Raw genomic sequence first — 24,580 nt, 5'->3', positions numbered from 1 at the left:
AACTAAGAAGAGAATAGGCATTTGGTGTTACAGAGGGATTTGGGGTTGCATGGTAATGGAATACATGATAGTAATAAAGCTGAAGGCATTAATTAGACATTTCTGGATATATGTGGGGAATTTCACATGTGTTGATCTTTGTGGTATATCTTGTCAAAGAGATGGGTCTTCAGTAGTTTGCGGAAGTTGGTCAATTCATAGATCGCTTTTAGGTTGCGTGGCAACGCATTCCAGAATTCCGTACTCATATAGGAAAAGGTTGATGTGTGCATTAATTTGTATTTTAGACCTTTACAGTTGGGGAAATGAAGATTAAGGAATGTGCGAGATGATTTTTTAGCATTCCTGGGTGGTAGGACTATCAGGTCTGACATGTAGGCTGGGGCGTCAACATGAATGATTTTGTGAACTAGGGTACATGAAAAGGACTTAATGTGTAGAATATATAGGGGTGGGGGAGAATACTCAATTCTCATTTCTCTATTTTGTTGTGCTTATTTTTTACCTGAATTTACACAAATTAGCTACCGCATCTATAAACACAATATTAATCCAGCATGCTGCTTGAAACCTAAGACTTAAGATGAAACCCACGATGCTCGTGTGAGGTAATCTTCCGATGCTTACCATGTGTACAGTGGGAGATACGTTATCAACCTCATCCTCGTCTGACAAGTCATTCATGTTCACAGAGTTCAGATCTGCGATATCATCCACATCCTCTTCCCCTGTCAGAGTGGTCAGCGTGTTCCCCAGGGCATTCAGTCTCTTCCCAATATTAGGGTCCATGTGTACATCAATGCCACACATCTTCCATAACACGTTGAGGGTCCAGGTCCCGGCACTACTGCTTTCTGTTTAAAGAAATGACAGTCACTAATCCCACTGCTCTTCAGAGCTTCACCTACGTTCTTATTTTCCAAAGTAAAACAATTAAAATAATTCCAGAAATCATTCATTTCTTCTCTCCTATTTTAAAGAGTTTAAAAAGAAAAAAAAAAATAAGCCTCTCACGAGGGTAAAATACTAATAATAATCATTTCTATAGCGCTACTAGACGTATGCAGTGCTGTAAACATTATATATGTCCCTAGAAGGCTCACAATCTAAGCATTTGTACCTGGGGCAATAGAGGGTTGAGTGACTTGCCCAAGGTCACAAGGAGCTGCAGTGGGAATCAAACCCAGTTCCCCAGAATCAGAGTCTGCTGCACTAACCACTAGGCTACTCCTCCACTAGCAACCTTCCATGTAGAAGCCTGCCCTTGCAGATCACCAATGCGGCCATGCAGGCTTCTGTTTCTGTGAGTCTGACGTCCTGCACGTCAGACTCACAGAAACAGAAGCCTGCGCAGCTGCGTTGCTGATCTGCAAGGGCAGGCTTCTACATGGAAGATTGCTAGTGGAATAGCATCATTCCATGTAGAATCTCAAACAGTAGCAACAGAATCTCAATTAGTAGCAACATTCCATCTAGAATCTCCAATAGTAGCAACATTCCATGTAGAATCTCAAATAGGGAAAGGGAAATGGGACTTGATATACCGTCTTTCTGAGGGTTTTTTTGCAACTACATTCAAAGCGGTTTACATGGTATATACAGGTACTTATTCGTACCTGGGGCAATGGAGGGTTAAGTGACTTGCCCAGAGTCACAAGGAGCTGCAGTGGGAATTGAACCCAGTTCCCCAGAATCAAAGTCCACTGCACTAACCACTAGGCTACTCCTCCACTCATTCCACCAATAAGAGCCAACCTCATCAGTGATGTCACAATGGCTTGATTGCCCAATACTTGGCTCACTTCTGATATTGTGATGTCATAAGGGAAAGAGGGAAAGGGAAATGGGACTTGATATACCACCTTTCTGAGGTTTTTGCAACTACATTCAAAGCGGTTTACATATATTCAGGTACTTATTTTGTACCAGGGGCAATGGAGGGTTAAGTGACTTGCCCACAGTGACAAGGAGCTGCAGTGGGAATTGAACCCAGTTCCCCAGGACCAAAGCCCGCTGCACTAACTATTAGGCTACTCCTCCACTCCAAATAAACTGTCCTGTGTATTATACTTTTTCACCGCTGCAAAGAGTAACTATTTGAATTATTTCTCATGCACAAATGAGAAACACAAAAATCTCGTAGCCACTAGGGCAGGAATTCAAAATCTACTGCACTAGTTAATCTAGTTTCTATCCAATGGTTTAAAAAACAAACAAACAACTTTCCCTATGAAACCGAGATCTGGGATACATTGCTCTGCATAAACTAAAACAAATTTAGAAAAAAGATTAGAAAAATAAGGGTTGTCATAGTATGAAAGTGACAGGAAATAGACAGTTCATATAAAACAGACATATAACCCAGAGAATAATGTAAGACCCAAAGGAGGTCTTCAGGTGATCCTTTACCTGCAGATGACTGGCCTGTAGTTCTGGAACAAACTTCATATGTGCCATCTGGTACTACACCTGAAAAGTGAAAACAGGTCTGTCCGTGATGCCAAGAACCTAATTTGGGGTACAGTACCATGCTTGCAATGAATGCTTTCTTCTGCTACCCAAAACAATCCAAGCCTCATCTGGAGACCTTTCCCCCATCACAAAACACTAAAGCCACTCTTAGAACAAACTAAAAAGCTTCTCAAAGAGCAAAGAATCCCCCATTTTAGACTTTTACATTTTATTTTATGTCTTCTGGAACTCTGCAGTGATGAACCCTGAAGTGGACACTAGATATTTCTGTTGCATAATGACTACAACTTCCTACCCCATGGACTATGAACACAGGTTTTCACATCTCCATCCTTGGTCAACCTGGGGGAGGGAAGACTTGGGCCAGAAGACAAACCCAGGTCCTCCGAACGGCAGTGTGAAAATCCACTGACCTGCTAAACTACCACCGCTGGGTTTTCTCACATTTTTTTCTCTTATTCTTGGCACCAGCTCAATCCGTCCCCCACCCCTTTACAGGAAAAAACAAAAACACTGCAAATGTGTGGGAAAATGTGAGATACAAATGCAATAAATAAATAAAATAAAAATGCTACAAGGTCAACTATTTCCCACAAGATTGTCTTGACCAGTTTGTTAAGATACTGGCTGGAATGGGGAGTCCAGAAAAACAAGGTATGCTTTAATGTCTTTACTGCCATCCCAATCCAGATTTATGACTAGTCTAGAGAATATGACTGAAGTTTATACATGCCCTATCCAAAGGAAGCTCTCATTTGTGTGAGATTCAAGAGTCAACAATGAAGGTGGTTTTCCATGGAAGCTGCAGCTGCCTTTTTACAATAATTTAGATTTATTTATAGAGTATACTTGAGCTTAACAGAATGCCAATAACTCTGACATTCACATGCCTTAGAGATATCCATAGCATAGCCTCTGGGGCAGACTGATGAGAAATGCCTGCAATGAGTATTTCAGAGGGCAACATTACCCAAATATAACTGGGTACTCCACCTCCTAAATGCTGCTGATCCTAGGTAGATACCTTATCTAACTAGTAGGAGGCCCTGGCCTGGGTGCTCAGCACACCCTGCTTCGCATTCTTAGAAGAATCTACCTGAAAAGTAACTTTTTTTCTGGCATTCAAATAAAATGTTAGAACATTGTTCTGGCAGACATTAAGCCCTGCAAATAATGGGAAAATGCAACATTAACAAAGAGCAGAGTAGATGCTGATAAAGATGAAGTGGCCCATCCAGTCGGAAGTCCAAAAGCAGAACATTACTTACAAGCATTCATAACTAGATCAGTTCGTATTTCTGGTTTCCAGTCATCCCAGGAAGTTTCAAAGCCATCAGCAAAGCGGATGCAGAAGTTTTTGAAGTGTCCTTTACTGACAAGGGACTCGGAGGAGCAGGCAGTGATCAGAGTGCTCTCAATGGTCAGCACTAAGGCTGAGCCAGTGTCAAGATCAGCAGTATGGTTATTCTTTAAAAAAGACAATACAATGTATCTTAATACATTACAAATTACATATATTACAGCAGGGGTTCCCAAACTTTTTCAGTTCGTGGCACCCCTCCCTGGCCACATGGGTCTCCGTGGAATACCGCCTCCCCCCAGCCACATGGGTCTCCCTTTCCTTGCAGCCCCCTCCTCTCACGCCAGCATCGTTCTATACCTACCTTCCTAAAGATCCAGGATCACTGCCGCTTCCTTCTCCTGCCACCGCTGCAGTACTTGCAAGCTTACATTTTCGGGCTGTCTGCGATTCACACAGGCACTCCGGGGCCTTCCCAGTCTGCCACGTTCGGCCCTCTCCGATGCAACTTCCTGTTGTGAGGGGCAGAGGGAAATCCCTGCAGTGCCTGTCTGAATCGCGGACGGCCCGAAAATGTAAGCTGCAAGCACTGCAGCGACTGTAGGGGAAGAAGCAGAAAGCGGCAGATGCTGGACCTGCGGAAGGGGAAAGTAGGGAGCGATATGCAGCAGCACCCCTGAGAGTTCGTTGAGCACAGTTTGGGAACTGCTGTATTACAGCATAAAAGGCAAAATTTGCATGTATTCCTGTTTTGACTTATTGTAAAATACATTATGCTTAATTGAAGCCAACTGCACTACACAGTACGTATTTCTTTAAATATCTGTAAGCCACATTGAACCTAAACATTGTTTGGGTATATGCGGGACATAAATGACAAAATAAATAAAAAAGATTCAGCATTGGGGGTACTATCAGTAGGGCATTCATGTTTATCCCCTTTTGAATTCTTAGGGGAGTAATTTGATATTAGGACATGTACGTGAGAAGTCCGGAAAGGTGCCTTCCTTTTTTTTTTAAGACCAGATTTTTGCAAAACTGCAAATCCAAATAGATATATGCCTCAGAACAGGTGTAAATGCAAATGGGGGAGCTTTTTTTGAAATATACATTTGTTTCCTTTGTAAAATAGGAAATACATGCATAATTTTAAGGTCTTCCCAATCCACACCCACAATACATCCTATTCAAATCTGCATATGTTACAGGTGAACGAACATAAGTAGCAGTTAAACGTGGAAATCAGTCTTTTACCATTATAAAGTCATCTCTATACATAGCACATAAAGGGCAAGATGTAATAAGTGATGCTCAGTGCTCTTGTACATGGGCACTCAAAGGTAAGCACCCATCACAGGATAGCACTGAGCGATGACTTTGGTGTTCAAACTTGGACACCAGGACTTATGTCCTCACATCTTGCTAAGGACATAAAAAGACGAAGTGGTTCAGAGAAAAGCGACGAAAATGATATGGAGTTTACATCATAAGACGTATGAGGAGATACTTGAGGACCTGACCATACATACCCTGGAGGAAAGTAGACATAGGGATGATATGATACAGACATTCAAATATTTGAAAGGTATTAATCTACAAACAAACCTCTTCCAGAGGAGGGAAAGTGGTAGAACTAAAGGACATGAATTGAGGTTTAAGGGAGGCCAACTCAGGAATAATGTCAGGAACTACTTTTTCATGGAGAGGGTGGTAGATACCTGAAATACCCTCCCGCAGGAAGTGGTGGAGATGAAAATGGTAATGGAATTCAAAAACGTGTGGGGTAAACACAAAGGAATCCTGTATAGAAGGTATGGAACCAAACAAACTTAGCAGTGATTAGATGGCAACACTAGTAATTGGGAAGCAAAGCTAGTGCTGGGCGGACTTCTATGGTCTGTGCCTTGATCATGGCTGGACAGATTCAGCTTCAGTAGTTGGAGAACAAGGACAGTACTGAGCAGACTTCTACAGTCTTTGCCCTGATCGTCGCTGGACAGATTTGGATGGGCTGGAGTGGGGCTTCACTGACAACTTCAGAAGTTGGAGAGCAAGGCCAGTGCTGGCCAGACTGCTACGGTCTGTGACTTGATCATGGCTGGACAGATTCAGCTTCAGTAGCTGGAGAACAAGGCCAGTGCTCAGCAGACTTCTATGGTCTGGGCCCTGATTGGGACTGGACAGATTTGGATGAGCTGGAGTGGGGCTTCATGACAACTTCAGAAGTTGGAGAACAAGGCCAGTGTTGGGCAGACTTCTACGGTATGTTCCCTGATCGTGGCTGGACAGATCTGGATGGGCTGGAGTGGGGTTTCGTTGACAGCTTCAGTAGCTGGAGAACAAGGCCAGTGCTCGGCAGACTTCTATGGTCTGTGCCCTGATTGGGACTGGACAGATTTGGATGAGCTGGAGTGGGGCTTCATGACAACTTCAGAAGTTGGAGAACAAGGACAGTACTGAGCAGATTTCTACAGTCTATGCCCTGATCGTCGCTGGACAGATTTGGATGGGCTGGAGTGGGGCTTCATGACAACTTCAGAAGTTGAAGAACAAGGACAGTACTGGGCACACTTTTACTGTCTGTGCCCTGAAAATGGAAAGGACAAATCAAGATCAAACATACATATGACGTATCATATCATACCTTATGCTATGAGTTTATCTTGGGCAGACTGGATGGGCTGTACAGGTCTTTATCTGCCATCATCTACTATGTTATGAAACCAGGTGTAATTCCTGGTGCCCAATTTGGACGCACATCCTCAGTATTCTATAACATTGTGCTCAAATTTTAGGAACATCCCTGACCCACCCATGCACCTCCCATGGCCAAGCTTCCTTTTGGGTTGCGCGCTATGGGATTTAGGAGCACATTGTTCTAGAATGGTGTATAGCAAGATGTGCATCCAATTCCACCTAACTACTGGCTCTAATTACATAGCAACATAGTGAGTGATGGCAGATAAAGACCTGAACGGTCCATCCAGTCTGCCCAAAAGTCACATTCATTCTCAATTCAAAATAAATGTGATATGATATACTTGATCGTGGTCTTTCTTTGGTGATTTTGGGACATAGACCATAGAAGTCTGCCTGGCTCTGTCCTTATGTTCCAACTACTGGAGTTGCCATCAAAGCCCACTCCAGCCTATCCAAATCAGTCATGTCATTTGTGGAAAAAAGACCATAAAAGTCTACCCAGCTGGGCGCACATCTTGGATCAGTGCTCAAATACTGGTATCCAATTTTGGGTGCCATATATAGAATCTGGGGGAAAGTGTAAATGTGATTTCTTGTTTGTATGTGTAGTCTGTATTAATTTCTTGTTTTTATAATTTTTCTTGTTTACTGTGAATGGCTGGGACAGAAATATGTTATCTATAGATATTTCTATCCCACCCAAAGTAAACAAACAAGAAAAATTATACAAGTGTGTGAGCCAGGCCAACTCATACAGATATAGGTAGAGATATATAGATGTATATGTTGGACTGGATTAAAGGTTACATGGAATCTAACAGCGGAAGAACGTGCTCAATTCTATTGGCTGTAGAAGACATAACTCCTCAGTTTCTTGACTTTTGGTAATGGTAGAACCATAAGGTTGCTTTACACAGTTTTTTCAAGCAAATTCACTTGCCTTAATTGTATAAGGCCCATTTTCCTTTCGTGCAGCAACCGTTGAGGCAACCAACCAGTTTAATAACAGCAAGAGACTGAACCTTCGAAAAGATGTGAACAGGATGGAATCGGTCTACAGGGCAGCTACTAAAATGGTCACAAAGCATATGGGGACAGAGTTAAAGATCTCAATATGTATACTTGGGAAGAAAGGCTGGAAATGAGAGATATGTCTCTATCATATTTAAATGTCTCTATCATATTTAAATACCTACATCGCATACATGCACAGGAGGCAAGTCTATTTCAACTGAAAGGAAGCTCTGGGACAAAGGGGCATAGGATGAAGGTGAAAGCGGATAGACTCAGAAGTAACCTGAGGAAATACTTCTTCATGGAAATGGTGATGAATTCATGGAATGACCTCCTGGTGGAAGTGGTTGAGACAAAAGCAGTATCTGAATCCATGATAGCTTGGGACAAGTACATAAGATCTCTAAGGGAGTGACAGGGAGAGCAGATGGTATGGATGCTGTGATAAATGTAGGCCATGCCTCGACACAACCTAGCCACCAGAGGGAGCTTATACGGTGAAAGACTGCTATAACGACCTGAAGAGAGCCACTAGAGGACACTCGAGAGTAGAAGAAGCCTGCATAGATGGGTAGCGACCACTAGATGGCATTCTAATGGTGGAGGCCCTTGTGTTATTTTGTAGATGCCACTAAGGGGAGCCCTACCTCAATGATAGCCCTAACAGAGATAGCTGGGGAGAGGGAGGGGCAGAGGTTACCTTGTGCTAAGTAGAAAAGGGAGGGCCCATGGCAGAAGGTGGGAATAGTGGGGTTGGTAGGAAGCAGCCCTTTAAAAATGACTTTTCCCAAGAAGAGAGCAGAAGAAGAAGGAGCCCTCCAAGAAGAATGAAGGATGCCAAGTAATTGATGAATGGACACCAAAGGAAAGGATCCATAAAGACGGGCTGCAAATCCCAGAGCTTGGCCCCCAAAGGAGGGTCCCTAAAGAAAGACAAGGTACTTACCTGAAGTACAGAACAATGGGAAGCATAAGGAACCTTTTTTGGCCACAGTGTGGAGGTAACACTGTGAGCCTTGAAATAAGACTCTAATATCAACAACCAGGGGTGGAGGACAGGATTGTAGAGTTGAGGTGAAGTGAAATCCTGTCCAAGAGGTAGTGGTCATTTTTATCTGAGACTCTCATCTCCCAGAGGAGGACTCAGTTGAAGAATGTGTAATTAATTGTCTGTTAAAAGAAGAGTAACCTCTACAGAGTGGTTAGCAGAAGTTAATTGGAGTAGATTTGCATTTAGAATGGTTAATTTGAATATTCTGGGAAGCCGGATAACAGAGTATTGAATAACTGACCCACACGTTCCCCAGTGGAGGGCTCAGTTAAACAGTACTCGCTAAAGTGTTTTGTGTAAGAAGAATACCTCTTCAGAGTAATTAAAGTATAGCCTGTGAGAGAAGATTTGCCTTTTGAGTGGTTAATTTGCATATCCTGTGAAACCTGTTTGTCAAGTGGTATTCCCCAGATGGAGCACTAGGCGGCGCATGAAGGGTAAAAGAGCTGTGACATATTACAGGGGAAAACTTCAGAGGAGACGATTTGGATGACTTATGATTGTTCATCCTGAGTTCAAGGGGAGACTTGCAGATTGACTTTGAAAGAGATAAAGCACTTGAAAGAGAACTTTCCTATGAATTCTTTTCTTGTAGAAGACTTCAGGCTTCCTAGTGCCTCCTGTTGAGAAGGGAGGAGGAGCCTACTGGAGTTCCGCCACACTTCCCTGGAAAGGGGGAAGTGTTGTCAGGAAGAACTGAAGGTGTCACTTCCAGTTGAAAGGGGAGAACGTCACAATGGGCAGACTGGATAGACCACATAGTCTTTATCTGCCTTCATCTTTCTATGTTTCTAAGATGTTTACTCCTTCAGGATAAGCAGGTCACTTGTGTCTTCTTAACTTTATAATTTAGTCAAGATCAAAGGAGGAGTACTGCAGCACCTTAGTGTAATGCAGAGTGGTGAGGTGAGCAGCAGGCAATCCTCAGGGCTCGCTGCAGAAAAATATGGCGAGCACGGAATCCTCGGGGCTCACTGCAGAAAAATACATGAGCAGGCAATCCTCAGGGCTCGATGCAGAAAGATGCGGCGAGAACGGAATTCTTGGGTGTACTTCATAGTGCAGTAAACAGTTGTTGGAAGGCAATACAGAGGAGCTGTAGTGAACATGAAATCCTCAGAGTACAGTGCAGAGTGGTACACTAAGCATGGAATCTTTGGTATCATAGACTGGGTCACAAATCAGACTATAACCATTTCTTTTGTAACCATCACAGAATTATTCTTTTCACTGCAAGCGAACAGGCTTCTGCAATATCTTGCATACTTGCAAAAATTTAATCTCCACTTTATAACTTCTTTGCATACTACATTTGTGTTTCACAATACACCTGTGAAAAAGCTTTGTCTTATATAGATATAAAATCATGCACAACTTCTGTATAAGTGTCATGAGAGAACCGCTTTAAATTGTGTTATAATTTTCCTACCAAGAATTTGCAATATGTTTTCTAGCAACAATGGACAAACCAACTTTGAGTGCTTGCCATTTCCTTGATTACCTGAGGTGCATTCGTTATGGGCAGACAAATCCCCAAATCATTCACAGTTAACTGGAGGAAGAGGGTACCAAAGGCTTGAGCAGATGTTTGTTGAATCCCAGGTAACATATCAACCACCTCCTTTGTAGCCATGTGGATATCTTTGTTCAAAGCCAAACGCTGTTCATTCCAGTTGTCGTATGCAGCCTTGTAATTTAGCCAAAATAGTACAGCTTAAAAAAGGGAACAAAACCCAAAACTATTTTTAAGTTACTTATAGCAAACAAGTTTATATGCTATGGTAAAAGTTTATATGCTATGGTTATTCAAGGACAAGATTGTCTGGAAAAAGGGACATGCACAGAGTAACTTCACACTGTGAGCACACCAGATTTGTTGAAATAATGCAGTGCCTCTTATCCCAAGAAAAAATATTTTAGCTTATTTTCTAAAGGAAAAGACTGCACTCTGTACGTCATGTTGTCTCTGACACAGCTGGCGGTTCTTTTCTGATCCATTCACATGTACAAGACCACAGACACAAGCACATTCCAGAAAACAGGTTGCTTTAGTTCTGGCTATTAGTTTCCACCAAATTCTGGGGATGGTACAACTGGAACTATCAAGCCTTTTCTCCAGGGGCAGAGGATAAAAAGAAGTACATGACAAACTGAAAAGTACATTTGTATCACATACAGATACCCACAGAGAAGAATTTCAATATTATGCACTTCCAAGTCTGTCATGCTGAATTATCTCTTTAAGCTGCTGCAACTATAAAATGCACCATCACCAGTGTCTAACTTATACATAATATCCTGGACTCAACTATCTATGCAAGAAGAAAATGTCTTGGGGTCAATATTCAGAATGATCTCAAGGGGCAAGAGGGACTCCTATGCAGGTCGCCCCAACTGCTAATATCCAGCTAGTATCGAGGTGGCCCTGGAAGTTATCCGGCTCACAGATATTCAATGCCGCTGTCCGGATAGCTAACCTGGAATAAATAAGACAGCATTCTGTGTGGTCCAACCTGCCTGGTTTGCTATTTGGGTATGGCAGTGAAAATCGGCAGAACTCAGATAATTTTCTAGGGATGTAAAACACTCAGATATTCTCAGCAGGCACCAAATATCTGGACCTAATTCAGCCCATGCTGCTCAGTGCTTCTAAAAACGCTGATTGACACAGGTTGAATATTGCCCCTTTAATTTCTATCATTTAATATTCCTAAAACTAATTCAGAAGTATCAACAATACTTAGAGATAAGTGGTTCCCAGTCATATTATAAGTGGATAGGGTCAGAGAAACAGGACCACTTCCCCTTGCTCTTGACCTATTCCCAGTAAGGCCAATCAGTGTGGGTCCTTTCAGCCTGTAAATATTCAGAGGTTCCTACTCCCTGCTAGACCAGAAACCCACATAGATTACTGGCATCTGTCAGTGCAGACTGACTCATAAGCTCTGCGTTAACTACTGTCAGATGAGTGGAGGAGAAAGAAGCAGGTGAAAGAGAGGAAGAGAAAACCTACTCTTTTGTTTTCATTATCTGGGGTCGTGTGAATTTTCAGTTGATAAACTGAGATCATATTGGATAAACACTAACAGATTGTTCCTGAATTTCTACTTGTGAAATGATGAAAACTGATGAGTGTAAGAACTCTACCTCTGTCAAAGGCTACAGGTTGTGCATAGACAATCGGTCTGTTCAAGGTAATGAGCACTGCCTCCCTATCCGATGAGCCACTGATTTCCTCCCGCAGAGCATTTCGTAAACCAATTCTGGTCTTAAAGTAAGCAACCTGGTGAAAATCAGAACCAGCTTCTTCATAAACCTGTAAAGGTTTCAAAAAAACAAAAAAAAAAAACCACATGTAGAAATCAATCAGCATCTACAATGCCACAATCTTATTAGGACTTGCATCTTGAAACAATCACTTCCTTTCAGCTATCTGACAAAAGAGAATTTTACCCTTTGCCATGACAATTTTGACAGCTAGTAGGTTAATGTACATCTGAATGATACTATGGATCAAATTACATTTTACTAACCTGATGTTTAACAATCTGGCCTAAAGCCAAATTTAAGTCCACTTGGCACTTTCCAAACAGTTTCAGATAGCTGCTACTTCCTGGTATCATTTTGCTTTGAATTCGATTTGAGAGCTCCAACTCTATTAATCCAGTTTCAAATCTCACTGCTCTCATTGATGGGGTCGTGGCTGTTACTTGAATGCCCTGTGGGGGGGAAAAATGACAATTAGAATTCCTTAAAGAGAAGCTTACTGAAAAATATTAGGAATGTGCACAGAGAAAACAAATTTTAGTTTATTTGACCCCCTTTCTTACCAATTTTCAGATTTTTCTTCAGTTCATTTCATAAACAAAACATACATAAATTGACTCAATGTCAACTCACAGGCTAAGGTGTATTACATTGATATGGACCAAAGAGGACAAATGGTGAGGTAGTCTATGTGTGTTTGTGCTACCTTTCTATTATACATTGTAGTTCTTTTCTTTTAATTAATTAATTGAATAAATAAATAAATAAAAATTTATAATTACATGCATAGGAGAAATTGGAAAAGGGAACTGGGACTTGATATACTGCCTTTCTGATGTTTATTTTGCAACTACATTCGAAACGGTTTACATATATTCAGGTACTTATTTTGTACCAGGGGAAATTGAGGGTTAAGTGACTTGCCCAGAGTCACAAGGAGCTGCAATGGGAATTGAACCCAGTTCCCCAGGATCAAAGTCTGCTGCACTAAGCACTAGGCTACTCCTCCACTCATTCCACCAATAAGAGCCAACCTCATCAGTGATGTCACAATGCCTTGGCTCACTTCTGATATTGTGATGTCATAAGGGAAAGGGGGAAAGGGAAATGGGACTTGATATACCGCCTTTCTGAGGTTTTTGCAACTACATTCAAAGCGGTTTACATATATTCAGGTACTTATTTTGTACCAGGGGCAATGGAGGGTTAAGTGACTTGCCCAGAGTCACAAGGAGCTGCAGTGGGAATTGAACCCAGTTCCCCAGGATCGAAGTCCACTGAACTAACCATTAGACTACTCCTCCGCTCCAACTTCATGGTCCAAAATAATTAAAGGCTATCTTTATTGGGACCTCTTCTATATTTGAGATATTTAAATTAATTTTCTGCATGATAATGACCTGCATATGCTAAAAGAAAATGCATATCCCTAAAAATTACTACCGAAAAGTAGAAGTAAAGTAAAACAGAAAATTTTATGTTTCAACTTTTTTTTATTGATGACACAGCAAAGCAAATATATCCAACAACTGGTACTATAACGAGTCAAATGCCAAAGCGTACGTAGCAAAGACAAAAAGAGAAAAAAGATGAAAAAAGGCTCGAAGTGGGGAGGACAAGATGACAGATACGGCAGGCCTGGTGCCTCCTGAGTTTTCAGAAATTTCTTCTGTACTGCCGAAAGCTCTGGAGTCGTGATTTCATAAACTTTCAAAGCAAATTCAACAATTTGAGGTGCTGTTAATTAATTTATTACATTTGTACCCCGCGCTTTCCCGTTCATCGCAGGCTCAATGCGGCTTACATAGTAACAAGAGAATACAATCTGTTAACAGAGATTCAGTGCCAAACTGGGGAGCTTGAACGAAGAGTGTCTGACACTGAAGGGGCAGCAACTGCAGATAGCAAAGAACTGGCTACGTTGAGGTCTAAAATTGCAGAACAAGAACAGTTGCTAGATCATCTGGAAAACAGATCACGGAGGAACAATAACAGATCTGTGGGGCTGCCAGAAACATTGTCGGAGACCCAGCTTTCTAACTTATTACTACTACTACTACTATTTAGCATTTCTATAGCGCTACAAGGCATACGCAGCGCTGCACAAACATAGAAGAAAGACAGTCCCTGCTCAAAGAGCTTACAATCTAATAGACAAAAAATAAATAAAGTAAGCAAATCAAATCAATTAATGTGAACGGGAAGGAAGAGAGGAGGGTAGGTGGAGGCGAGTGGTTACAAGTGGTTACGAGTCAAAAGCAATGTTAAAGAGGTGGGCTTTCAGTCTAGATTTAAAGGTGGCCAAGGATGGGGCAAGACGTAGGGGCTCAGGAAGTTTATTCCAGGCGTAGGGTGCAGCAAGACAGAAGGCGCGAAGTCTGGAGTTGGCAGTAGTGGAGAAGGGAACAGATAAGAAGGATTTATCCATGGAGCGGAGTGCACGGGAAGGGGTGTAGGGAAGGACGAGTGTGGAGAGATACTGGGAAGCAGCAGAGTGAGTACATTTATAGGTTAGTAGAAGAAGTTTGAACAGGATACGAAAACGGATAGGGAGCCAGTGAAGGGTCTTGAGGACAGGGGTAGTATGAGTAAAGCACGCGTGCCTCAGTTTGGCAATGGAGTTTTGCTCAGGTTGAAACAAGTGCACCACATGGGCAGATTGAAAATCAGGCAAATTCACCCGCATGTGGTGATTGGGAGAATCTTAAACTAGGCTCATAAAGTGGAATTGCTGCAGCTCCATCAGAAGCACTGGAGAAAGTTGTTATGAGGGGGGGGGGGGGGGGGGAACCTCTGGCCTTTACTGGAAGTCAATGCAACTGAATCAGGCAAGGAGTCACGTGATCATATCTTCTTTTTTTTTTTTTTTTTACTAAAATCAATCTGGCTACGGTATTCTGCAGAACCTGTAAACGGAACAGTGAGGTATTTTTATTATTTTACAGTATTTCTAGCCTGCATTTTCCAACTAGAATTGTTTCAATGTGGTTTACATGAAACTAAGAAATACAGGGGGTCTTTTACAAAGGCGCAGCAGTGTTTTTAGTGCGTGCTAAACGCTAGAGACTCCCATAGGAAAATATAAGCATCCCTAGAGTTCAGCGCATGCTTAAGTTTAGCGCACACTAAAAACGCTAGAATGCCTTTGTAAAAGGACCTCATAATAAGATAGGGGATCTGAATTACATAGAATCGAAGTGGCTTGAAGAGGGATGGGGGAGAAGTGAGGCAGGAGGAAATATAAAGGACGGGGGAAATGCAGCAGGGTAGAGAGTTGGATCTATTTAAAGTGTCGGGGAAAGTGGGGATCCTTGGGGAACTCCGTAAGGTGTTCTTCATTTTAACTTGTTAACACCTAGAGTCAAAAACTCCTTAATCCAGCATAGCACGTTAGACCTACAAGACCCAAAAGGATCAATTTATATAGTAAACTATCATAATCTACTGCGTTGAAGGCCGCAGGAAGATCAGACCGTAGTAATAATGCGGCCTTACCATGTGCAAACAATGATTTGGCTTCTGATGTAATAGCTAAGAATCCTGCCTCTGTTTAATGGAATGAATGAAATCCAAACTGTAGAGGATGCAAACTGTCAAAACTGGTTAAAACTGACACATCTTTCGTAAGTTTAAAAGGGGTTGGTGGAAGATTGGTGAGCTGCTACTGCGCATGCACCGGCGTTGCCCTGCCGGTTGAGAGGAGGTGAGGCTGATCCATCGAAGGTTAGCCACTATGAATGTACAAGAGACATTATGAATAAGAAGAGATACAGATATATTGAAATGAAGGATATAGCTAATATTGTTATTAGTTATATCTTGGAAATAATGAAAATTAAGGTAGAATGTTGAAGCTCCCATGTTTTTTACAAGATGTTTGTTTTTCTTCTAGTCCATCATGTATGCATGTCGGGAACTACCGAGATTTTAACATCCAGGACGATGAACACCTTTGAAAATTTGATTTACTTGTTTACATATCACTGATTCCTGCTGCGGCTAGGAAAGCGAATAGAATGTTGGGTGTTATTAGGAAGGGTATGGAGTCCAGGTGTGCGGATGTTATAATGCCGTTGTATCGCTCCATGGTGCGACCGCACCTGGAGTATTGTGTTCAGTACTGGTCTCCGTATCTCAAAAAAGATATAGTAGAATTGGAAAAGGTACAGCGAAGGGCGACGAAAATGATAGTGGGGATGGGACGACTTTCCTATGAAGAGAGGCTGAGAAGGCTAGGGCTTTTCAGCTTGGAGAAGAGACGGCTGAGGGAGATATGATAGAAGTGTATAAAATAATGAGTGGAATGGATCGGGTGGATGTGAAGCGACTGTTCACGCTATCCAAAATACTAGGACTAGAGGGCATGAGTTGAAGCTACAGTGTGGTAAATTTTAAAACGAATCGGAGAAAATTTTTCTTCACCCAACGTGTAATTAGACTCTGGAATTCGTTGCCGGAAAACGTGGTACGGGCGGTTAGCTTGACGGAGTTTAAAAAGGGGTTAGATAGATTCCTAAAGGACAAGTCCATAGACCGCTATTAAATGGACTTGGAAAAATTCCGCATTTTTAGGTATAACTTGTCTGGAATGTTTTTACGTTTGGGGAGCGTGCCAGGTGCCCTTGACCTGGATTGGCCACTGTCGGTGACAGGATGCTGGGCTAGATGGACCTTTGGTCTTTCCCAGTATGGCACTACTTATGTACTTATGTACTTATGATTTGGGGTGCACCCAGCAGGAGCAAAGTCACCAGGATAAGAGTTAAAGATAAGTACCCCGCTACGTGGTATGATTGGGACATTAAATATGAGAACTGCAGAGTAATGAAATACCATGGTAGGCGGTAGGGTGCGATGATGTTTTAAGGGGACAGACCCTAAAAACTGGATGACGAACCGATGCAAGAGGGTACACCCTGATACCGAGCACAATTAGCATAAAAAATAAAAAAATTGGTTTTGCACATTGCCACAATTTTGCAAAATTTGATTTAATGATTTTATGCGAAGCTGACTATAAGTTTGGAGGTTTTATAAGAGTTATTTAATTATTAACACCTAAAACTGAACTGTGATTTATACCCGAGTGGAGGAGTGTGGTAGCCGTGTTAGTCCACTCTTAAGGTTATCAATAGAAATCAAACAAAATAAAACATGGAAAAGAAGATGATCTGACGAAGAAGGACAACCTTCGAAAGCTAATCAAGAAATGTATTAAGTTATGTCCAATAAAAAAGGTATCATCTTATTTTCTTTTCCATGTTTTATTTTGTTTGATTTCTATTGATACCCGAGTGGAGTATGAACTATTATAAAAAAATCTGATAACAGTTTTGCTACAAAGCATTCCAGCAACTTTGCCAGTAAAGGAATACTGGCGATCGCACAGCATAGCAAGCAGATTCACATCGTAGCATGAGGTTGTTCCCTTGATAAAGCCTGCGACGGGGAAACGGACCCTGTCGGGCGTACAAGAGTGAAACCAAATTGCAACTACATTGGCGGCACTAAAGCTAAGTGTTCGTTAGATGTGATTATTTGTTTACTAAAGTTACAATTGGAGGTTTTTTAGCCAATGAAAATTCCATCCCGGTGCAACAGACGCGATTATGTTCTGAAGCGGGAATACAGAGGCTTTTTTCCTCCATTTATATAACACAAATAGCAACTGTTGTATGTTTTTGGCCACTTCAGCTGGTGAAATAATATTTGTTTCGAACAACAGTGGCCGTATCCTATTTTTGAATAAAGATATATAGATGACATTCTAGTACTTTGGAAAGGAGATGTAGATAGATTACATTAGTTTCATGCTTAGCTAAATTCATTAGACCTTAATTTGAAATTCACAATGCACTATGATCGGAACAGATTGTGTTTGTGGACATTCCAATTATTAAAGGAAGTTACAGCTTTGACACCACGGTTTACAGAAAACCCACTGGCAAATATCACTTTCTACATTTTGCTTCCATACTAGAACTTGTTATTTTCTTAGTTTTTTAAGATTAAGATGTTTCATGCAGTAATATTCTGAATTTGAGAATCAGACAGTACCTATGACACAAAGGTTTCTTGACAGAGGTTACTCTCCTTACTCTATCAATAAGGAACTTGAAAGAGCTAAAGCAACAGATAGAGATGTATTATTTGCCCCACAGATGGATAAACCTAAACCAGACATTGTCTGTAGCTTGAGATTTTCTCGACTTTCTAAGGGATATTGTGCCTATTTCTCAGACAGAGGACACATATGTCAACATCAACCACCTCCACCATTCTCCAATCCCTTGGAACCTCTCCTGTCTCCAAGGATTTATTAAACAAATCTTTAAGAGGACCCGCCAGAACCTCTCTGAGTTCCCTCAGTATTCTGGGGTGGATCCCATCCGGTCCCATGGCTTTGTCCACCTTTAGCTTTCCAAGTTGTTCATATACACTCTCTTCCGTGAACGGTGCTCTATCCACTTCGTTTTCAGGTGTACTTTTGCCAGTCCCTCTAGGTCCTAACCCAGGATTTTCTTCAGTAAAAACAGAACAAAAGTATCTGTTTAGCAAATTGGCTTTTTCTTCATCATTTTCTACATAACGTTTTGCTGTATCTTTTAGTCTCACAATCCCCTTTTTAGTCGTCTTTCTCCTTTCACTAATATACCTGAAGAAGTTTTTGTCTCCCCTCCGTATATTTCTAGCCATTTGTTCTTCCGCTTGCGCCTTCGCCAGACGTACCTCTCTCTTGGCTTCTTTCAGTTTCATCCGGTATTCCTCCCCGTGTTCCTCTACTTGAGATTTTTTTGTATTTCTGGAACGCTAACTCTTTAGCCTTTATTTTCTCAGCCACTTGCTTTCAAGTTGTGTTGAGTGCTTTCAAGTTGAGTGACATTGCCGAAGGGTTACAAGGTAAAGTTTGCCTTTTGCGGATGACACCAAGATTTGCAACAGAGTGGACACCCCGGAGGGAGTGGAAAACATGAAAAAAGATCTGAGAAGCTGGAAAAATGGTCTAACGTTTGGCAATTAAAATTCAATGCGAAGAAATGCAAAGTTGATGCACTTAGGGAGTAGAAATCAAGGGAGGCGTATGTGTTAGGTGGGGAGAGCCTGATAGACACGGACGGGGAGAGGGATCTTGGGGTGATAGTATCTGAGGACCTAAAGGCGATGAAACAGTGCGACAAGGCGGTGGCCGTAGCGAGAAGGTTGCTAGGCTGTATAGAGAGAGGTGTGACCAGCAGAAAAAAGGAGGTTTTAATGCCCCTGTATAAGACGTTGGTGAGGCCCCACCTGGAGTATTGTGTTCAGTTTTGGAGGCCGTACCTTGCGAAGGATGTTAAAAAAATGGAAGCGGTACAAAGAAAAGCTACGAGGATGGTATGGGAGTTGCGTTCCAAGACGTATGAAGAGAGACTTGCTGACCTGAACATGTATACTCTAGAGGAAAGGAGGAACAGGGGTGATATGATACAGACGTTCAAATATTTGAAAGGTATTAATCCGCAAACGAATCTTTTCCGGAGATGGGAAGGCGGTAGAACGAGAGGACATGAAATGAGATTGAAGGGGGGCAGACTCAGGAAAGATGTCAGGAAGTATTTCTTCACGGAGAGGGTGGTGAACGCTTGGAATGCCCTCCCGCGGGAGGTGGTGGAGATGAAAACAGTAACGGAATTCAAGCATGCGTGGGACAGGCATAAAGGAATCCTGTGCAGAAGGAATGGATCCACAGAAGCTTAGCTGAAATTGGGTGGCGGGGGGAAGAGGGGTTGGTGGTTGAGAGGCTAGGATGGGGGAGGCAGACTTATACGGGGTCTGTGCCGGAGCCGGTGATGGGAGGCGGGACTGGTGGTTGGGAGGCGGGAAATACTGCTGCACAGACTTATACGGTCTGTGCCCTGAGAGAGACAGGTACAAATCAAGGTAAGGTATACACATATGAGTTTATCGTGGGCAGACTAGATGGACCGTGCAGGTCTTTTTCTGCTGTCATCTACTATGTTACTATCATGTGACACCATTTTGAAGATGTCACCTGCTTCTCCTTTTGGGCACTGATGATTAAAATAAAAGAAAGCAAATCACTACAGCAAGATCAAACAGCTCAATCTTAAAATAAGGCTGACCAATGCCCTCCAATGTCTTGATATTACTGCAGAACTGGACCTATAGAAAAATTAAAGACACTTAGAACTTCAACAAAAAACTATCTAATCTATTAATGGGAAGAAAAATAGGCTGCAAAATACCTTATATTTAAAGCAGTAAAGACTGAAGAGCAAAGAAAAATATTTCCCAACTGCTGGGCTCCACAAAACAAACAACTGAGGGGAACTCCATGCAACCACAATGACACCTCCTTCTGGAAAATTCAGTTACTGTTCTGATATAGGCTCCATCCATGATATCATCTATCTAATGTCATAAATAATGCAAATAATGCACTCCTGGGCAGATGCATTCCAGCTGAAACTAAATGCAGAAAAAACACAATGTCTTGTTCTTCCTCAAAACATAACACAAAAACCTTCTCCACCATAACCACATCATACTGTTCTCTGCCTGTCTCCCAAAACTTGAAGATTCTAGGAGTCACTATTGATCAAAACCTTACTCTCGACGACCACGACGAAAAAGATGTTCTACTCCATGTGGAAACTCAAAAGAGTAAAACCTTTCTTCCCGAGATACGTATTCCGTACCCTGATAAAGTCAATGGTAATAAGTCATATTGACTACTGCAATGCACTATACGCAGGCTGCAAAGAAGAGAACATCAAGAAACTCCAAACTGCTCAGAATACTGCAGCCAGACTCATATTTGGAAAACCTAAATATGAAAGTGCAAAACCCTTAAGAGAGAAACTCACTGGCTCCCACTTAAGGAACGTATTACATTTAAGATCTGCACACTGGTCAGACGCCCCAACTTACATGTTGAACCTTGTGGATCTACCTCCCAGAAACGCCACAAAATCATCCCGAAATTTCTCGACCTGCACTTCCCCAGCTGCAAAGGACTAAAATACAAGCTGATGCATGATACCACCTTCTCGTACTTGGGCACAAAGTTGTGGAACGCATTACCTAGAAACCTGAAAACAATCAACGAAACAACTACCTTTCGTAAATCCCTCAAGACATATCTCTTCAACAAAGCATACAATGAAAACCTAGAACCTTACTAATCCACTGCTGAAAACCTACTGTTACTACTACTACTACTACTATTTAGCATTTCTATAGCGCTACAAGGCATACGCAGCGCTGTACAAACATAGAAGAAAGACAGTCCCTGCTCAAAGAGCTTACAATCTAATAGACAAAAAATAAATAAAGTAAGCAAATCAAATCAATTAATGTGAACGGAAGGAAGAGAGGAGGGTAGGTGGAGGCGAGTGGTTACAAGTGGTTACGAGTCAAAAGCAATGTTAAAGAGGTGGGTTTTCAGTCTAGATTTAAAGGTGGCCAAGGATGGGGCAAGACGTAGGGGCTCAGGAAGTTTATTCCAGGCGTAGGTGCAGCGAGATAGAAGGCGCGAAGTCTGGAGTTGGCAGTAGTGGAGAAGGGAACAGATAAGAAGGATTTATCCATGGAGCGGAGTGCACGGGAAGGGGTGTAGGGAAGGACGAGTGTGGAGAGATACTGGGGAGCAGCATAGTGAATACATTTATAGGTTAGTAGAAGAAGTTTGAACAGGATGCGAAAACGGATAGGGAGCCAGTGAAGGGTCTTGAGGAGAGGGGTAGTATGAGTAAAGCGACCCTGGCGGAAGATGAGACGGGCAGCAGAGTTTTGAACCGACTGGAGAGGGGAGAGGTGACTAAGTGGGAGGCCAGCAAGAAGCAGATTGCAGTAGTCTAAACGAGAGGTGACAAGGGTGTGGATGAGGGTTTTGGTAGAGTGCTCGGAAAGAAAGGGGCGGATTTTACGGATGTTGTAAAGAAAGAAACGACAGGTCTTGGCGGTCTGCTGGATATGAGCAGAGAAGGAGAGAGAAGAGTCAAAGATGACCCCAAGGTTTCGAGCTGAGGAGACAGGGAGAATGAGAGAGCCATCAACAGAAATAGAAATAGAAAACGCCTCCCTTCTACTCTCTACTTCTCCCTTAACTAACCTCTGTACTACAATAATTATACCTGACATCCAAGAATAATTGTGTTGCAAAACTATGGAAGCCACTTTGAGCCTGCAAATAGGTGGGAAAAGGTGGGATACAAATGCAATAAATAATAATAATAAATGTGAAGCACCAGAAAGGAGATGTCTAATCATTCAAAACAAAGAACACACTGCATGCACATATGTAAAGCATATTAAGATCCTGTTTGAGTCCAAAATGGTATTTAAGTTCTAATATGTTTGATTATTGCCTTAACACCACCTTAAATCGCAAGTTCAATGAGTAGAGGAGAATTTTAGGTTTCTCGCCATCTGTTGTGCCATCAGGTTCATTCCAAAGAGGAATAGGTTGCTCTCCTCCTGCAAAGAGATTTTAAATTATTACGTATTTCTAATGACTTCTCATTCTAAAGCATAAAAACGAAAGGGAATACTAACGCACAGCTCAACAAAAAGATCCTCCTTGGCAGTGTAATAGTGGCTACAACTATTAATACCTTGTACAGAAATAGATTCTAAAAGTAAAATGCAAAATCTGTATCATTTAACTTTGCTGATCTTGCATGAAATACAGCAACATCATCATATTTATTCTTACAGTTTTGGCTTTTGTGCTATATTATCATGGTTCCTGACATTTTAGGACATTCACTTAACAGGTATTCCTTTTCAAAACTCTGGTTCTACAAAGGCCAATTTTCAAAGCTATTAGTGTGGGTGCACGAACTGGCTTTTTGATAAATGCTTTTTCTCAACAGGGCTAAGAATGCGTGTAATGCCTCACAAGTTGCATACCTTGAGTCACATTTGGGGAGTCATGTTTTGGGTAGGACTAGAAAATAATACCGATAAATTGTATTTTTAAGTTTGCGTGCTTTATTTTCCTTGAATACACTACTTGCCCAAAACAATTTCAAAAGTCTGCAGGTACTTTGTAGCTACAGCAAGTTTCAAAAGGAGAATACCTGTACACTTACTTAATAAATCTTGATTTCAAAGCGCAAGGGTAAAATTGACTCATGGTTTGTCACCTTTGTTTTATAGTATTGGGTATAAAACTATGAACTTCCAAAATGTAAATATCATCAAAGGGGGAGATTTACAAGTTAGTGCCTTTTCCTACCTACAAGCACATGCTGCAAAGAACACAGACTGGAATTTGGTGGCACAGAAAGGCAAGAAGTGTGAGACCCAAACAACAGCATCACATAGCATGAGAGACCCCTATACTCTTCAGTGAAAACCAAACACTTTACAACATTATTCACATTGCCTAATTCTTATACAGAACTAAGGCATATTATGCATACTTTATTATTTCACAGATTTTTTTTTTTTTTGTCAATATTTATATTTTCACCAAGAAATTACAGACATCTAGGTGGCACAGAGGGGCATTTTCGAAAGAAATGTCCAAGTTGCGATTTGGACGTCTTTGCAAAACATCAAAATCCAGGGGCGGGAAAACCGTATTTTCGAAAAAAGAGAGATGTCCATCTTTCGTTTCGAAAATACTGTCAGAGACGTCCAAATCCTTAAATTTGGACATCCTTGGATTTGGACGTTTGTGACTTTTGGTGATTTCCGAAACCAAAGATGTCCATGTCAAAAACAACCAAATGCAAGCCATTTGGACATGGGAGGAGCGAGCATTTGTAGTGCACTGGTCCCCCTGACATGCCAGGACACCAACCGGGCACCCTGGGGGGCACTACAGTGGACTTCATAAAATGCTCCCAGGAACATAGCTCCCTTACCTTGTGTGCTGAGCCCCCTCAAAACCTCCCCAAAACCCACTACCCCCAACTGTACACCACTACCATAGCACTTAGGGGTGGCACCTATATATGGGTACAGTGGATTTGTGGTGGGTTTTGGAGAGCTCGCTGTTTCCTCCACAAATGTAACAGGTGGTGGGGGGGGGGGGGGGTATGGGCCTGGGTCCGCCTGTCTGAAGTGCACTGCAGTACCCACTAAAACTTCTCCTGGGGCCTTCATGCGCTGTCATGGATCTGAGTATGACATCTGAGGCTGGCACAAAATATTTTTAAAGATGTTTTTTTTGACGGTGGGAGGGGGTTAGTGACCACTGGGGAGTAACGGGAGGTCATCCCCAATTCCCTCTGGTCATTTCGGGCACCTTTTTGTGCCTTATTCTTAAAAAAAAAAAACATGTCCGGGTGAAAACGTCCAAGTGTTCGTCAGGGACGTCCTTGCTTTTTTTGATTATGGGTCAAAGACGTCCAAGTGTTAGGCACGCCCAAAGTCCCACCTTCGCTAAGCGTCCGACACACCCCCTTGAAATTTGGACGTCCATGCAACGGACTGCAGTTGGAGACGTCCAAAATTGGGTTTTGATTATACCGATTTGGACGTCTCTGTGAGGACGTCCATCTTCCGATTTATGTCGAAAGATGGACGTCCTTCTCTTTCGAAAATGAGTCTGTTAATCTACTAAGCATGCCAAACAAAACACATTCTTGGAATAGTTCAGAGGAGCAGGTAAAGCAATAAAAGAAAGCAAAAGCCAGCCTATTCAACCTACCAGAAACCTTTTGTATGACTTCATTGACCTCCTTCATAAAGACTTTCTGCACAAATACCAGATGGTTTAGAAGATCTGTGGTGAGATTATGCTCAAATGAACCAACCTGCCATGA

The 24,580-nt window shown here is 42.0% G+C and overlaps 1 protein-coding gene across 1 annotated transcript in view; it reads right to left on the bottom strand.

Moving 5' to 3' along the window:
• KIAA1109 (KIAA1109 ortholog) overlaps positions 1 to 24,580 on the bottom strand; it is a 452,391-nt gene that overhangs the window by 114,894 nt on the left and 312,917 nt on the right. Inside the window, 8 exon segments of the mRNA XM_030191772.1 lie at positions 628 to 854; positions 2,410 to 2,469; positions 3,741 to 3,939; positions 10,039 to 10,250; positions 11,685 to 11,853; positions 12,071 to 12,256; positions 22,183 to 22,280; positions 24,466 to 24,571. Of these exon segments, the coding sequence (XP_030047632.1) occupies positions 628 to 854; positions 2,410 to 2,469; positions 3,741 to 3,939; positions 10,039 to 10,250; positions 11,685 to 11,853; positions 12,071 to 12,256; positions 22,183 to 22,280; positions 24,466 to 24,571 (1,257 nt within the window).

The sequence above is a fragment of the Microcaecilia unicolor genome, chromosome 2 (genome assembly GCF_901765095.1).
Source record: "Microcaecilia unicolor chromosome 2, aMicUni1.1, whole genome shotgun sequence".
NCBI classification, from domain to species: Eukaryota; Metazoa; Chordata; class Amphibia; order Gymnophiona; family Siphonopidae; genus Microcaecilia; species Microcaecilia unicolor.
This window is presented reverse-complemented; position numbering and strand designations above follow the sequence as displayed.